Here is a 14832-nt window from a genome sequence, read left to right as displayed (position 1 = left end):
GTGAGTGTGCAGAATACATCTCTATACATATAATTGCAATTTGCCCTGACTATCAAACTATGAATTTTACCATATCACAAAGACATATCAGGGTTCATCTAGTCACATAAAATTTTGTGTCTCCAGTCATTTTCATAGAAGTGGGGCAGTGGTAGAGTTGCTGTCTTACAGCTCCAGAGACCGGATTCGATCCTGAATACGTGGTGCTGTCTGTACGAAGTTTGTACGTTCTCCCCAGGAGTGTGAGCTTTATCCCACACTTCAACGGTGTACAGGTTTGTAGATTAATTGGCTTGGTAATAAATGTATCTGCATGTTTGCTGTGTAGTTCACTGGTAGTCAAGATGGAACCCTTCAGACTGATTGTGGGGGACATGCTGGAAGAGAGGAGGGGCAGGACAAAGCCTGGCAAGTAATAGGTGGATACACTTAGTGTGGGGGATTGATAGGCAGATGGCTGGGAGACAAAATGATAGTTGTGAAGTTAGAGGAAGAAATGTAGGTGGGAGGGTTTCCTAACACCAAGCCTTTAGCTACTAGTTTGGTAACTAAACCACAAAATCAGTATATTGTAAAATATGCTATCATACTGAATATCACCAATTTCAGTGCTTCCTTTCACCAAAGTACACTCATGATCAGAAAAACCCCCCAAAATATATTGAGTTAAATAATTAAGAACTAGAACTGCTGCAAATTGTCACTTTAAATATAGTTCACTACTTAAGAGTTAATTCTGGAGCAAATTACTTGGTTCAGAGCAGCTACTCCCTGGCCCAAGTGTGACGTTGGATATGTTTCTCTTACATCAAGTTCAGATCCTTGCAATAATGCTAACCTGATTAAAGATGACAGCCGCGCCAGGTAAGTCACAGTTTTTAATACCTTTGTTTATAAGATGAATGTGACACTTAGAAGTCATGCCCCAGAATTTGGAGGAGAAAATTTGACAGCACCAGCTAGACCTGACCCAGGCACCCTTAAATGTGGAAGATCAGAAGCTGCTGTTACTGATAATGTGCGGTTCCTCAATGTACTGCTGTAATCCCCATCAAGGAAATGGCTGCAAAAAAAGATTTGACCCAAACCTTTATTTTAAGCACATCATTTGCAGTATAACATCCACTAATACTCTAGTTTTTAAACTGTACAACCAGTGCAAATACTATAGAAACTAATGAAATAAATTTAAGGAAATTAAAATCCATTCAATTTCGTTAGTTAAAATATCATTCACAAAAACTTTATTAATTTATGATTGTTTCAATCTTTATTTTACTCGTGATAGAGAGCTTTTTACTTCCTGATTTACTGTCTTCCAGAAAACGCCTTGTATTAGTTGGATCCCATAAATCTATCAAGATGCCTTGCAGCAACTCGCATGGATATGGGAATAACTGTTTCTGAGGTCAATTGATCACTTTCTTTCTGGTTCAGAAAATAAGTATTAGAATTGTAGGGAGGAACATTTTCTATCCCCAGTGTCAGGATAAAACTGGCAACTTTAGCAGAGCCAAACATAATGCAAAACTCCATTTACTCAAGCAACATCAAGTTCAGTAACAATTGAGTCAGAACAGTCCATTCCAAGCCTCTAGTAACCAGATGATGATAACAATTATTCTCCTAACATTATGCTTCATCCAAATCTCAACCTCAGATCATTCACCGATAAAGCACAAGTGCAGGAATTAGGAAAGCTATTCTTACTCTGCTGATTGAAACAATGTGGAAACCAACTGATTTAAATGTACTTTGTGGTATTATTTTGCATCAATTTAAACTCTAGTTTGCCAGGTGAGTAGCAGGAACAGTATGATAAGTTTTAAATAAATCTTTCCTAATCAGTGCATGGTTCTATAGGCGAGACCAAGTGCAGGCTCGGTGTTCATTTTGCTGAACACCTCTGCTCAGTCCACCTAGGCCTACACAATCTCCCGGTTGCTAAACACTTTAACTCCCCTTCCCACACTGACCTTTCTGCCCTGGGCCTCGTCCATTGTCAGAGTGAGGCCCACCATGAATTGGAGGAACAGCACCTCATATTTTGCTTGGGCAGCTTACAACCCAGTGGTATGATTCTGATTTCTCAACCTCTAGTAACCCTTGCTTTCCCTCTCTCCCCGTCCCTCATTCTCCGACAAGTTTCACAGTTCTCACGATTAACTTTACTGATTGTCTGCCTCGTTGCCACCTTCCTATGACAACAATGAACCATTCTATATTTCCTTGAACATTGTCTGCTTTGAGCTATTGTTTTCACTCCTTACCCATCCATATCTCTAATCTCCCTCTCCCAACACTGTCTGAAGAAGGATCATGACCCAAAACATCTCGCATTCCTTCTCTCCAGAGATACTGCCTATCCCGCTGAGTTACTCCAGCATTTTGTGTCTATCATGGTTCCATTAGGTTTTCTGTTAACCCATTGATTGTTCCTACTTAATAAAAAACATTTTCTTAATCTCTAGTGGTGATTATATCATATACTGTACACGAGGTCACAATAAATCACAAATTAAAGTGTTTGCTTCAAACTTTACATCCATTTGCACAACTTGGAATTCATTTGGTTACAATCCCTGTAAGTGTAAGCTACATCAAGTACAAAAACAAAACCAATCAAAACACTTCACTCCAAGCCAATAGTAACTGGATAATGTTTGTAATGATAGCAATCCCCTTCTAAAAAGTTACTTATATGGAACATGTTTGGGAGAAACATCTTTTGTTTGCATTGCATCAAGGCACTCATTTTATACCCTAAACAGTAAAATAGTGAAAGGAGGTGGTGTTGCATCCAAGCAGTTATTGTAAAGACCATAAAACTTGTCAACCACAATCCATCCCCTCATAAAAAATAATTAATCCTACTGGATAGGCATGTTTCCAAAGCATTCTTTCAATGCTTGGAAAATGGCTACTGGCCACTAAAACCAAGTTGTCCAATAAATATTTTTTCTTAAGTCATCCCATTAGTTTTGTTCACAAGAGTAACTAATTAATAGAGGTTTAGCATCAATTATTCCATTAGTGAACTATTACAATAATTAAAGCTGAATGTTTTGTTCCTCTGTTGTTGCATGGAATGTAGAAGAGATGACTCTGCTATATACTTGACCGTTTCTGAAAAATCAGGCATTTGTTGTTAGCTGGCATATCAATCTAAAAGTAAAACAAAATATTAACATAGTAAGTGACCCCCACTTGCTTTAAGCACTCGCCACAAAATCCATCACAACCTTTAATATTCAAAAGATCTTTTGGTTTTATTTTATATTTTAACACAATTACTTATTTTGTTTGCATTGCTATTTTTACAAATGTGTTGCATGAACTGAAAGTCACAATTCCTAAGTGACTCATTTAACCTTTTGAATATCTGGTCCAGCCTCTCCTGCTTCAACTTGTTACTTAAATAAGACTTTAGGATTTTTGTGTTTAAAAGAGCCAACACTGTTAAAGCACAAGGACATGAAAGAGGAGAACTCAGTGTTCATGCTGTGGGTTGGTAAGCTACCCAAGCAGAATATGGGGTGCTGTTCTTCCAGTTTGCATGTTGCCTCATTCAGGCAGTGGAGGGGACCAAGGATAGACAGATGAGTATGGGAACAGGACGGGGAATTGAAGTGGATAACTATCAGGAGTTCAAGGTGGACAGAGGGCAAGTGTTTGACAAAACCTTTGCCTTGTCTACCTACGCTTTGGTGTCACTGATGTAGAGGAGACTGCATTTAGAGCATCATTCAATGGACAAGATTGGTTGGATGTGTGAGAACAGAATCTCGTATTCCATTTGGGTAGTCTACAACTTCAATGTAGACTTGCACAGCTTCAATGAAATTTCCATAGTTGCCACGTTAAAAAAAATAGGTATTAACCAGCAAAATCAGAGACTGGTTTACAATGAATGATTATTTATTCCCCCTGCCATGTTCCCTTCTATCCAACATCCCTCCCTCTGGTTCTATATTTCATTCCCCACCTCCCTTCCTTATATGATTCCACCAATTGCACTTAACTCTTTTCCACCTCTTGGCTACAATTTCCATCCTTCTCTCGCCCACATGATACACCTGCCAATTAAATCTGTCCCCACCCGAAACATCATTGGCAATTCAATCCTTAAATTGATCTGGCTTGGCAAATGAAAACACCTGAGGATAGTTTACAATGTCATAAATGGTGGATAAATTGCATGGTATCCATATAAACACCTCCCCACAATTTTACTACCACTGAAATTGAAGTTAAATGTGGGAGAGAGAAAGATGAGTTCCATGTAATGAAGCAAAGAAATCTTTTAAAATGCAATAAGCAACAGTAAAATGTATCCCGAGATAATTAATTGGTGTTTATCCCATTTACTTTGGTAGTTTGAACATTTAGACAAGTAATTCATACCATCTGCTTGAATGTCATCCCATTTTCTTCAGCAAGCTTCTGTAATATGCTCACATCTCTCAAACCCCAGAATGGATTTCTTTCATGAAAAATATCAAATTTAGATGTTTTACAATTGTATTTGACTTAATAAAGTTTCTCTTTAAAAAAATAAATTAAATTGCAACCATAAATTACCTCTGCCTTAAGCTCAAATCAAAATCTACGTTGCTTTGTGGAGTAATCGTGCCATTGATTGCATAGGGCTGCAGGAAAGATCAATATTAAATTAAATCAATGACACTCCATATTTATAAAAACATCCCTTCCAGAAATCTACTCAGTCAGTGGAGGTTTCAATGTCCCTTAGAGCTCTATTTTATCAAACAGTACAGTCAAAGCTTGAAAATCTCTCAGAAGAACATCATTGTACAGACTAAACCACAGGAGAATTTGCATTATGATTCTGCAGGCCCTTTTATCTATTGTGTAAAGAGGTGCTGTCAGGGACATTGAATATTGTCTCGCTACAGCAAATCAGTAGGACAGGCAGCATCTCTGGAGAAAAGGAATAGGTGACGTTTCGGGTCGAGACCCTTCATCAGTCTGAAACATCACCTTTTCTCCAGAGATGCTGTCTGACCCGCTGAGTTACTCCAGAATTTTGTGTCTATCTTCGGTGTAAACCAGCATCTGCAGTTCCTTCTTACATAAGCTATGGCAAATGCTGTGGGAACATCATATCAAGACCAATGCCAACACTCTTAAACGGTATGAAAATCAGCTACTTCTGTACATGTCAGTTTAACTGTTAAAACTGAAATTTCAGCAGCTGTTTATCCAGCTTCCAAGGCCATGCAGCAAAATAAATCAGATGAAAAAAATTGGCAGACCAAGCTAAATCTATTTGATATTTTTGCAAAGATTCCTGTGTGTTTGACTGTAACCACCATTTTCATAGGTCTACAAACCAGCGAGGTGTAGGATAAAATATCGGAAAGAAGGATTTGCATTAAAGATGGACTTTTCCATGACTATGCAGTTTCTGAACATTTAACCTACATCACAATGATTTAGTGTTACATGTGAATTTGAGTGGGATGCCACTTGAACTTCTAAAGTCCTACTAAATGGTCAGCATTTTAAGCAGCTGGTGGAGTTGATTTAAACAGTGGTCACAAGGACACAGTACAAACACATTATTTATTCTCAGTGGTAGAGGTCAGCCTGCAATCTATGACAAAAGAAAACCAAACATCAGCTTGAGCAGATGGCGCTCTTCTGTGGGGTGGGTTATCTCCGTTGTCATGGAGACAACTAGCCTGCTCACTGATCTGATAGAAAAATGACTGACAGAGCCAGATGCAAAGGGCAGAATATACTCATTGTTGCATATGAACAAATGACATGCACTAGAACAACATCCCCCAGATCCTAAATTGCTCATTCTAGTTACCTAGGAGATGTAGACAGGAATCAACATCTTTCATCTGCGTTAAAACAATATATTAAGGCTTGGTTGATCCCATCCATGAACTGTGGGCTGCGTGATTTTTTTTTTTAGTTTAGTTTAGAGATACAGCGTGAAAACAGGCCCTTCAGCCTGCTAAGTCCACGCCGACCAGCAATCACCCTGAACACTAGCACTCTCCTGTACACTAGGGAGAATATATAATGTTTTACCAAAGCCAATCAACCTACAAACCTGTACATCTTTGGAGTGTGGGAGGAAACCGGAGCATCCGGGGGACACCCACGTGGTCATGGGGAGTACGTACAAACGCCACCCGTAGTCAGAATCAAACCTGGGCAGTAAGGCAGCAACTCTACCACAGTGCCATCGTAAACACGATGAAGAACTTCAATCTGGAAATGATAAACTTTCTACAGCATTAAGCACAGCCAAGTTAAATATTCCTAGCAATGTACATTATTGCTACTTCTCCAGGGTAACTTGTCCTTTCATTTTTGACTAATCTTTAAAAATGATTTTTAATTGGTAAATTTACTATGGAAATATTAGGTGAAAATCTGCACAGTTTACTAAATGCTCAGTCTCCAAAATGTTAAAAGTTGCAGCCGAACAAAGATAGACAATATACTTAGTTGTCCACAGCTTTGCACCTGAAGCACAGATTACCTGAAATAATTTGTCTCTATTTCAGTACTACTTTTGGCTTCTTATCCTTTCTGTTTTTTGGAAGCAGTAAATATTCGTTGGTTCCTTCTTAGTCCTTAATCGGCATAAAGCAAACTCCTCTTGCTAGCCTGTCAATATCTTCCATGGAGGACACCTCTCTGACCGCTCGTTCACATCAGCGTTCCCTTGTCTAACCTTGTGATGGTGCAGTTTGCAGATATAGCTTTAAAACTTACCACCAAAGGCTTCTTTAAAGTAGCATATATGAGAATATACATATTATCAGGAAATAAAAACACATTCCAAGGGAGGGAACAATTATTAAGATGACTGAATTTAGAAACTTCAGTGCACTCAAAGGATTTGCAAGGGCAATGTTATAGCTAGGCATCAATCATCTTCTTGGTTGTGAGTTCCCCAACCCTCCCATCCCAAATGCAAACATCAGTTGTCCCTCCAGCACTCATTGCCTGCATAGACCCATTGTTAACAAACTTGTCACTTTGTCTCAATTTCCTCCTGTCACCGGCACAGTGCAGCGGTAGAGTTGCTGCCTTACAGCGCCAGAGACCCAGGATCGATCCCGACTACGGGTGCTGTCTGTACAGTTTTACATTCTCCCTGTGACCTGCGTGGGTTTTCTCCGAGATCTTCAGTTTCCTCCAACACTCCAAAGACATAAAGGTTTGAAGGTTAATTGGCTTGGTAAATGTAAAAAAAGTCCCTAGTGGGTGTAGGATAGTGTTAATGTGTGGGGATCGCTGGTCGGCACCGGCCAAAGGGCCAGTTTCCACGCTATATTTCTAAAACTAGAACGAATAAAACTAAAACCTGAACTCTAATCCCCCAAATTATTCCCGAAGCCTCTCTTTCCAAGTGTTATGTTCCTCACATCCTATCTTCTTGACAAAATCTTTTGTTATCTAGACCTTTTTGTTTGGCTTGGTATCAAATATTGTTCGACAATAGTCCTGTAACACACATCGGGATGGTTGACTATGTTAATGGTGCTAAGTACAGATTGGTGCTGTTGCCCTATGCCCAACATGAAAATCACCCTCTGCTTCAAGGTTCTGTACGGTTTTACAGCCGCACTCTACTTTGGTATCATTATGCAACAAGCTCATTGACTCAGATTTGGTCCCGCTTGCTAAAGCATCTCAGTGTTCATGCGGTGAACATTTCTCCCATTTACAATACTGCGCAGTACATCAATTCTCTGAAAATAAATGATCCAGCAACACAATGGTGTAATGAAACCACTGTAAAAACTAATTTGTTTCCTGTATTGCTAACATGACAATAATATTACTGGCTACATTAGGAAGCTATAGGTTGTAAAATAATTGAATCTCATGGCTCACTTACCCCATAAGTGATCAATACGGTGTTTGGTTTCAGTAATTGGCTGGCTCCTTTGAAGAGACCCTGCAGGAATAAGAACATTTGCACATGATAACTAGCAGCTTGAAAGAGTATTAATTGTTAGGCAGGTGATCGTTTTCTTAAATTTCTTCCAATATGCACAATCAGATTTGCTTGGCCACTTCAATTTACATTCAATGTTTGCCAAACTGTCTGTGAAAATGGCCCTTATCTGGTAAGTGAGGTGAAACGTTGGAGAGATTACAAAATAATGAAAGCCATGGATAGAGTGAATGTGGAAAGGATGTTTCCACTGATGGGAGAATCTAGAACCAGAGGTCATGGCCTCAGAATTAAAGGGCGCTCCTTTAGAAAGGAGGCGAGGATGAACTTCTTTAGGGTAGTTAATCTGTGGAACTCATTGCCACAGAGGGCTGTGGAGGCCAAGCCAATGGATATTTTTAAAGCAGATAGACAAATTCTTGTTTAGAACGGGTGTCAAGGGTTGTGGGGAGAAGGCAGGAAAATGGGATTAGGAGGCAGAGATCAGCCATGAATGAAGGGCGAAATAGACTCGATGGGCCGAATGTCCTAACTGTGACCCATTGCCACCACCAAGACAACGGGCCTTTAAGGCCAAGTAAATACTCCATAATTTTAAGAACTTGAAGGATGTAAAATGACACAAGAAACGTGAGAAATCTTTTATAATGCTTCAGTGTAAACTTCTATTCTTATTCTCACGTACTTAAGTACGATTGTAGTTTTTCTATGCTTTGATTTTTACTGAATTGTACGCAATAAAACAGATTCACTGTAACAAGGAGCATGTGACAATAAAGTACCGCTGTACATTGAACTGATATTAATGTGGTATCTTTATACCAATCAACCATTTTACTGCAGCTGATCCCATTCCTTTTTACTTTCAAAGGTCATTTGAATTATGGAGGATATACATCAAACATCTGTGAGATATTTGAAGGAACTTTACAATAGTACCGCTGCGAGAGATAAGTTTTTTTGCCTTCCATCACAGCGATGTGATGGATGTATGTGTAAATTGTGTTGTGTCTCGGGTCTTTTTCGTTTTGTATGTATGGCTGCAGAAACGACATTTCGTTTGGACCTCAACGGGGTCCAAATGACAAATAAATTGTATTGTGTAAAAAAAAAATTGTGTATTGTGTAAATAGGTCTGATCCTTCCTCAGTCTTGCAGTTTTCCCCAAATCAACTTAGTAACCCCTTGAACCCAATTGCTTTCTCCAGCCTCAAGTTGCAACTCACACCCTACACAGTTTTGAACATCATTTAGCGTACAACTCTTTCCTCATTTTGCCAAATACTGTCACTTAAGTAGCTATTGGGCTTTGTTTGATTCAAGTCAAAAATTTCAGATTGTGGACTATCTGCCACCAGCTTAAAAAGGCTTTTCAAAACTCATCTCTTTGATCTTGGTCCTTCCTAATCTTTGAATTCCTACGCAATGATCAATCTTGCCACAAGGACCCTTATGATGCTGGGATATAGATGATGTTATGAATTTTGACAAGTCAACAGATAATGTTAATTGCTTTCAAACAAAAATGATCATTTAACAAATTAATAAATTGACAAATTGAAACTAAATGCTGCTGTAGCTTTTACTCCATGCTACATGAAATATGAATAATGAAGCATTTTAATTTAAGGATAATTGGAATTAATTTAAAAACAATGAAAACATGAAAATAGCGATTATTATTGAATTTACTTTCCATCCGTTGTAATCGATTGTTCAATTAAATACCCAGTTTATGCCATTCTTCTGGCCTTTTCCCTGGAACATCAGAGGTTGAGGGGAGACGATAGGAGTATATAAAAGTATGAGAGGCATAGATTTGGTAGACAGTTTTTTTTTAAACACAGTGGTGGGCAAAGATCTTAGAGCAGATCTGCTCTAAGATCTTTGGTGGTGGGGGCCTGGAACGCATTGATAGGGGTAGTGGTGGAGGCAGAGCCAATAATGGCTTTTATTGGCAACTACATTTCATTCAGACCGAAAGATCTGAATGACAAATAAAGATTCTAATTCTAATGGCTTAAGAGGCTTTTAGATGGATACATGGAAGTGAAGGAATGGAAGCACATAGATCATGTACAGGCAGATGAGATCAGTTTAACTTGGCATCATGTACGGGACAAACATTATCGGCTGAAGGGCCCGTTCCTGTGGGGTACTGTTCTACATTGGTTCTACAAACCAATTCAACAAGATGAATTTACACAAATTAACTGGTCTCACCTTGGTGCACTTCATCTCTGAGATGTGAATCATGTTAATATTTAAAATAAGATCAAAGGTGTTTGGTTGCAATCCTCCCCAAGTCTCCCAACTCTGAGCGCAGTCAATATTAAGTGGCTGTTTAACGTTCTCCACTCGCGTTGCTGCAATATATGCAGAAATACTGGAAAAAAACAGCAACAATACTTTACAGTAAGACAATATGCCAATTGACAATGAAAATCAAAAAGCTGCAGATGTGGAAATCTGAAATTTTAAAAAAGTGCTGGAAGCAAGTCTGAAGAATGGTATCGACCCAAAGCGTCACCCATTCCTTCTCTCCGGAGATGCTGCCTATCCCGCTGAGTTACTCCAGCATTTTGTGTGTCTGTCTGCTGGAAACAATCAACAGGTCAGGCAGCATCTGGTGAATGTTTCCAGAACTTTCTGTTACACCGGTTGCAAATGAAATACTGTTGAAGGCAGTCCAAAGCTACAATCCAATTCTGGAGTGCACATTTGTCTTTACTCAAAACATATTCTGCAAATTTAGCAATTAAAAGTCTTACATCATGCTTGTTGGTCAAAATATATACCTCACACTTCAAAGCATTTCATATGCTTATCACATTTAGAAGGCAGCAATTATTTTTGTCATTCAACTTAACAATACTAATTTTTTCACATATAAGCAGGTGGTGAAAACTACCATTCACAAACCAGTCGTGTATGCAAATTCAATACATTAAAATCATACAATTTCTTCCAGTTGGTTACAAGCTTCACATCCAACGATTATAAAGAGTAAAAGCAACCATCCAGAAACTGCAGATTAGTGAAAGCAATGATACATTACTAATCTTATTTTCTTTAATGGTCTTGGAAAGATTATAGGAGATAGTATAAAGTATGTGTGTGCACATATGTGGCGCATTGATCTCAGTATGTTTTAACCTTGATAGAAACTGCAATGGCAGATCTGAAATGTGACAAACAGGTTTTGTCCCTCCTATAGTTTGTCTAACATGAGTGTTTAAATGATGAGTTGAAACCAGATAAATTCCCTCTACAAAATTCTTATGGGCCCCTTAAAGAATTTCTTACTTTTCTTACTATAATGCTTTCAATAGGCCATTATGCTTTAGACTCGCTTTTACAATAGGCAGTCGTATTCCTTACCTATAAACATTCAAGTCTATGCAACATTTAAATATTTTCTCCAAATCCACCTTCTTTATAATACTAAAAAAGACTGTGCTGGAGTAACTCAACGGGCATCTCTGGAAAACATGGATGGGTGACATTTCAGTTTGGGGCACTTCTTCAGACTGAAGTCAGTCTGGAGACGCGCCGCGACCTCAAATGCCGCCTATCCATGTTCTCTGGAGATGTTGCCTGACCCACTTTGTTACTCCAGCACTTTGTGACTTTTTAGCAAACCAGCAACTTTATAATGCAGTTAATGTAATTCACCTCCCTCTTTGCTGGCACAGTTAAATTTCACTTCTGGTACTTGAAGATAAGGAATGGAATATTTACTCCAATAAGTATCATGTTTTAATCATTAGTAATTGCCGCAGCATAATATCAGTGCATATAAAACTTGGGCAGGTTTCTCGATGCGGGTCAAGACCATTCTTCAGGCCCGAAACCTCACCTATCTGTGTCCTCCAGAGATCACAGTTTAAGGATAAGGGGGAAATCTTTTAGGACCGAGATGAGAAAAACTTTTTTCACACAGAGAGTGGTGAATCTCTGGAATTCTCTGCCGCAGAAGGTAGTTGAGGCCAGTTCATTGGCTATATTTAAGAGGGAGTTAGATGTGGCCCTTGTGGCTAAAGGGATCGGGGTATGGAGAGAAGGCAGGTACAGGATACTGAGTTGAATGATCAGCCATGATCATATTGAATGGTGGTTCAGGCTCGAAGGGCCGAATGGCCTACTCCTGCACCTATTTTCTATGTTTCTATACTGCCTGACATGCTAAGTTTCTCCAGCATTCTGTGCCCTTCCGTGTATTAATCAGCATCTGCAGTTCTTCTTTACTGCCTTTGCCGCATGGGTAGCCTCACAACCAAATGTAAGCAAGTTATTCGATCATGACATCGATCAGATCCTTTCCACAACCACACGCTGACAATCCCACCGAAAATCAAACCTTGGACAAACAGGGGTCTCGACTCTAAATGTCATTCATTCCTTCTCCCCAGAGATGCTCCAGCATTTTGCGTCTACCTTTGACAAAAGGATAAAGATGTCCTTTTCTCTCCTTTACAAACTGGACAACTGCAAGCCTGTTTCTGCTGAGATTAGCACAACAGGACACACCTTCATTCACCCGGTATCTTACACAGTCCATATCCCACGCCTGGCTGAGCATTTACAGCCTGCAATTCAGTTTTGTTGCATCTACTCCAGTCTTATCATTTGGATATTCATTCTTTGATTTTGATCACGCCCGTTCAGCATTCAGTACTGATGGAATGAGTCAAAGAAAGGCTACAAGTACATCCACACTACATTATAAAATATAATCGGCATCCCCAGCTCAAGTTCTTTGGAGGTTGCTGTGGGTTACTTTCAATTTAATTTTAAGATAAAGCCACGCACAGAAAACTCCAATTCTAAACTTATACAAACAGGATGGAATTTGTTTACATACACGAACTACCTTGATAAAAAAAATTAGCCGGAAATACTCGGGGAATTGCAGCGACCTTCAGCTTTGACAAATGAGTCACGAAGGTTTCTCAGTTTGTGAAACGGGTTAATTTAAAATGTAGTGGCTATTAGTAAATAAACCACAGTTCAGTGACAGTGTGACTAACGGGCAGAGGGAAGAGACTTGGGCTGAGTGGATCCTGGAGAGCGAGTGGAAGATTTGAGTGGGGATGGAGTGGATTGAGATGTGATGGGACAGAGTCAGGTCTGGGGTGGGGAGGGATAGGACGAGGCAGGTACGGACTGCTTAGCAGTCTTCAGTCTTAAGATGGGTCTCGACCCGAAACGTCACCCAATCCTTCTCTCCAGAGATGCAGCCTGTCCCGCTGAGTTACTCCAGCATTTTGTGTCTATTACTGGGGTGAGGGTTGTGGATGAAGGGCAGGGGCACGGAGGGACTGAAAGGAGACAGGGTGGGTATGGGGTAGGGAATGCTGAGCGGTGCCTGGTGGTGGGAGAACTGTGAGTGAGGGCATGGGCTGCAGCTCTGGGCTGCCAGGCTCCACGAAGGAGCGTGTGCCCGAGGCAACCTCAGGGCGACGGAGGGGCAAAAGCAAAAAACTCGGGTGCTGGAAACATGAAAGCAGGAGGAGCAGGAAGACCCCAGCCCAGCCCAGCCCCCCAGTGTATTTAACCTCACCCATCACTCAATGATCAATGACTCCGGCAACACTTCTCCTGCTACCTTACCCTCACCCCATCCACTCCTCACTCTTACCTACATACCTCACCCTAATCTCCACTCCTCGCGACAGTCCTGAACCTTACCCCCACTCACAGCCCTCATTATCATCCTCACCCCTCACTTTCACTCCTACCACTTGCACCGACCCTCAGCCCTCACCTCTCCCCCATCCCCACCCTCAGCCCTCACATGCACTCTCATCCTCAGCCCTACCCCTTACCCTCAGCCCTACCTTTATGCCTTCACCCTTACCCTCAAATCCACTCTCAGCCCTCATTCTCATCCCTCTCACCCCTACCACTCACACCCACCCTCACCCTTAATTCTCACCCCTCACCCTCAGCCCTACCTTCACCCATCACTCCCACCCTCACCCCTCTGCCTTCATTCTCATCCCCTCACCCCCAGCCCTACCTTCATCCTCACCCCACCTCCACCCCACACAGCACTACCTCCACCCCTCACACTGACCAATATCTTCACACCCGCCCTCATGCCTCACCACCCCCCCTCTCCCCACCCCTCACCCCATCACTACCTTCACCCCCAGCCTCACCTCATACACCCTCATCCTCACGCCCAACCTCATCCCTCTCCCTTCATTCTCAGCCCCTCTCCCCACCTTCACCCTACCTCCTCCACCCACACCCCCCGCCCCCCCCCCCCCCCCCCCCCCCGCGGTATGTGTCGGAGCCCGGACGGACGGACTATGCCCCGGGTTTGCCTGCCTGCCTGCGGGCCGCCCACCTCTCCAGGGAGCGTTGCTCCAGCTCTGAGGGCTGCCACACGACGGCGGGCAAGGCCTGGGCGAAGTGCACCGTGTGCTGCCCGGAGCCCGAGGCCAGCTCCAGGGCGAGCGCGGGCTCTGCCGGCTTCAGATGCCGCCGGATCACACGCAGGATGGGCTCCTTGTTCCTCTCGGCTGCCGGCGCCACGATCATGCTGCGGCCGAGAGCGGGTCGCCAGGGTCGCCAGGGTCGCCACAGCCGCCGAGCCGTCTCCGTCTCCGTGTCCGTGTCTCTCCCTCCGGCTTCACCCACTCGGCGCCTCAAACTTCCCCCCGGCTGCTGGACGACAGCCCGCGCTGCCCCCTGGGACCTGTAGTCAGATCCTTCCCCCCGGCGCATGCCCAGACCTCACCGTGAACTACAACTCCCGGCGGGCAGCGCGCCCTTGCCCCCCCCCCCCCCTCAGTCACATGTGAGCCCACCTTTTAGCAATGTTACAACATTTTGAGATTTTAAAAATCAAGTCTGCAACTTATCCCATCAGA

The 14832-nt window shown here is 41.9% G+C and overlaps 1 protein-coding gene across 1 annotated transcript; it reads right to left on the bottom strand.

Annotated features, from left to right (window-relative positions):
• Positions 1–1072: 1072 nt before the first annotated feature.
• On the bottom strand, positions 1073–14622 carry mettl26 (methyltransferase like 26). The gene is made up of 6 exons (XM_033041014.1): positions 14307–14622; positions 10175–10337; positions 7892–7951; positions 4582–4649; positions 4405–4483; positions 1073–3165 (listed from the first exon to the last, which is right to left on the bottom strand). The coding sequence occupies exons 1-6, from the start codon at positions 14498–14500 to the stop codon at positions 3109–3111; spliced, it is 621 nt and encodes a 206-aa protein (XP_032896905.1). The 5' UTR covers positions 14501–14622; the 3' UTR covers positions 1073–3108.
• Between the last annotated feature and the right edge of the window lie 210 nt (positions 14623–14832).

Source organism: Amblyraja radiata, chromosome 22 (assembly GCF_010909765.2).
Source record: "Amblyraja radiata isolate CabotCenter1 chromosome 22, sAmbRad1.1.pri, whole genome shotgun sequence".
Lineage (NCBI taxonomy): Eukaryota > Metazoa > Chordata > Chondrichthyes > Rajiformes > Rajidae > Amblyraja > Amblyraja radiata.
Note: the sequence above shows the minus strand (reverse complement) of the source record. Positions and strands in the feature narration are given on the sequence as shown.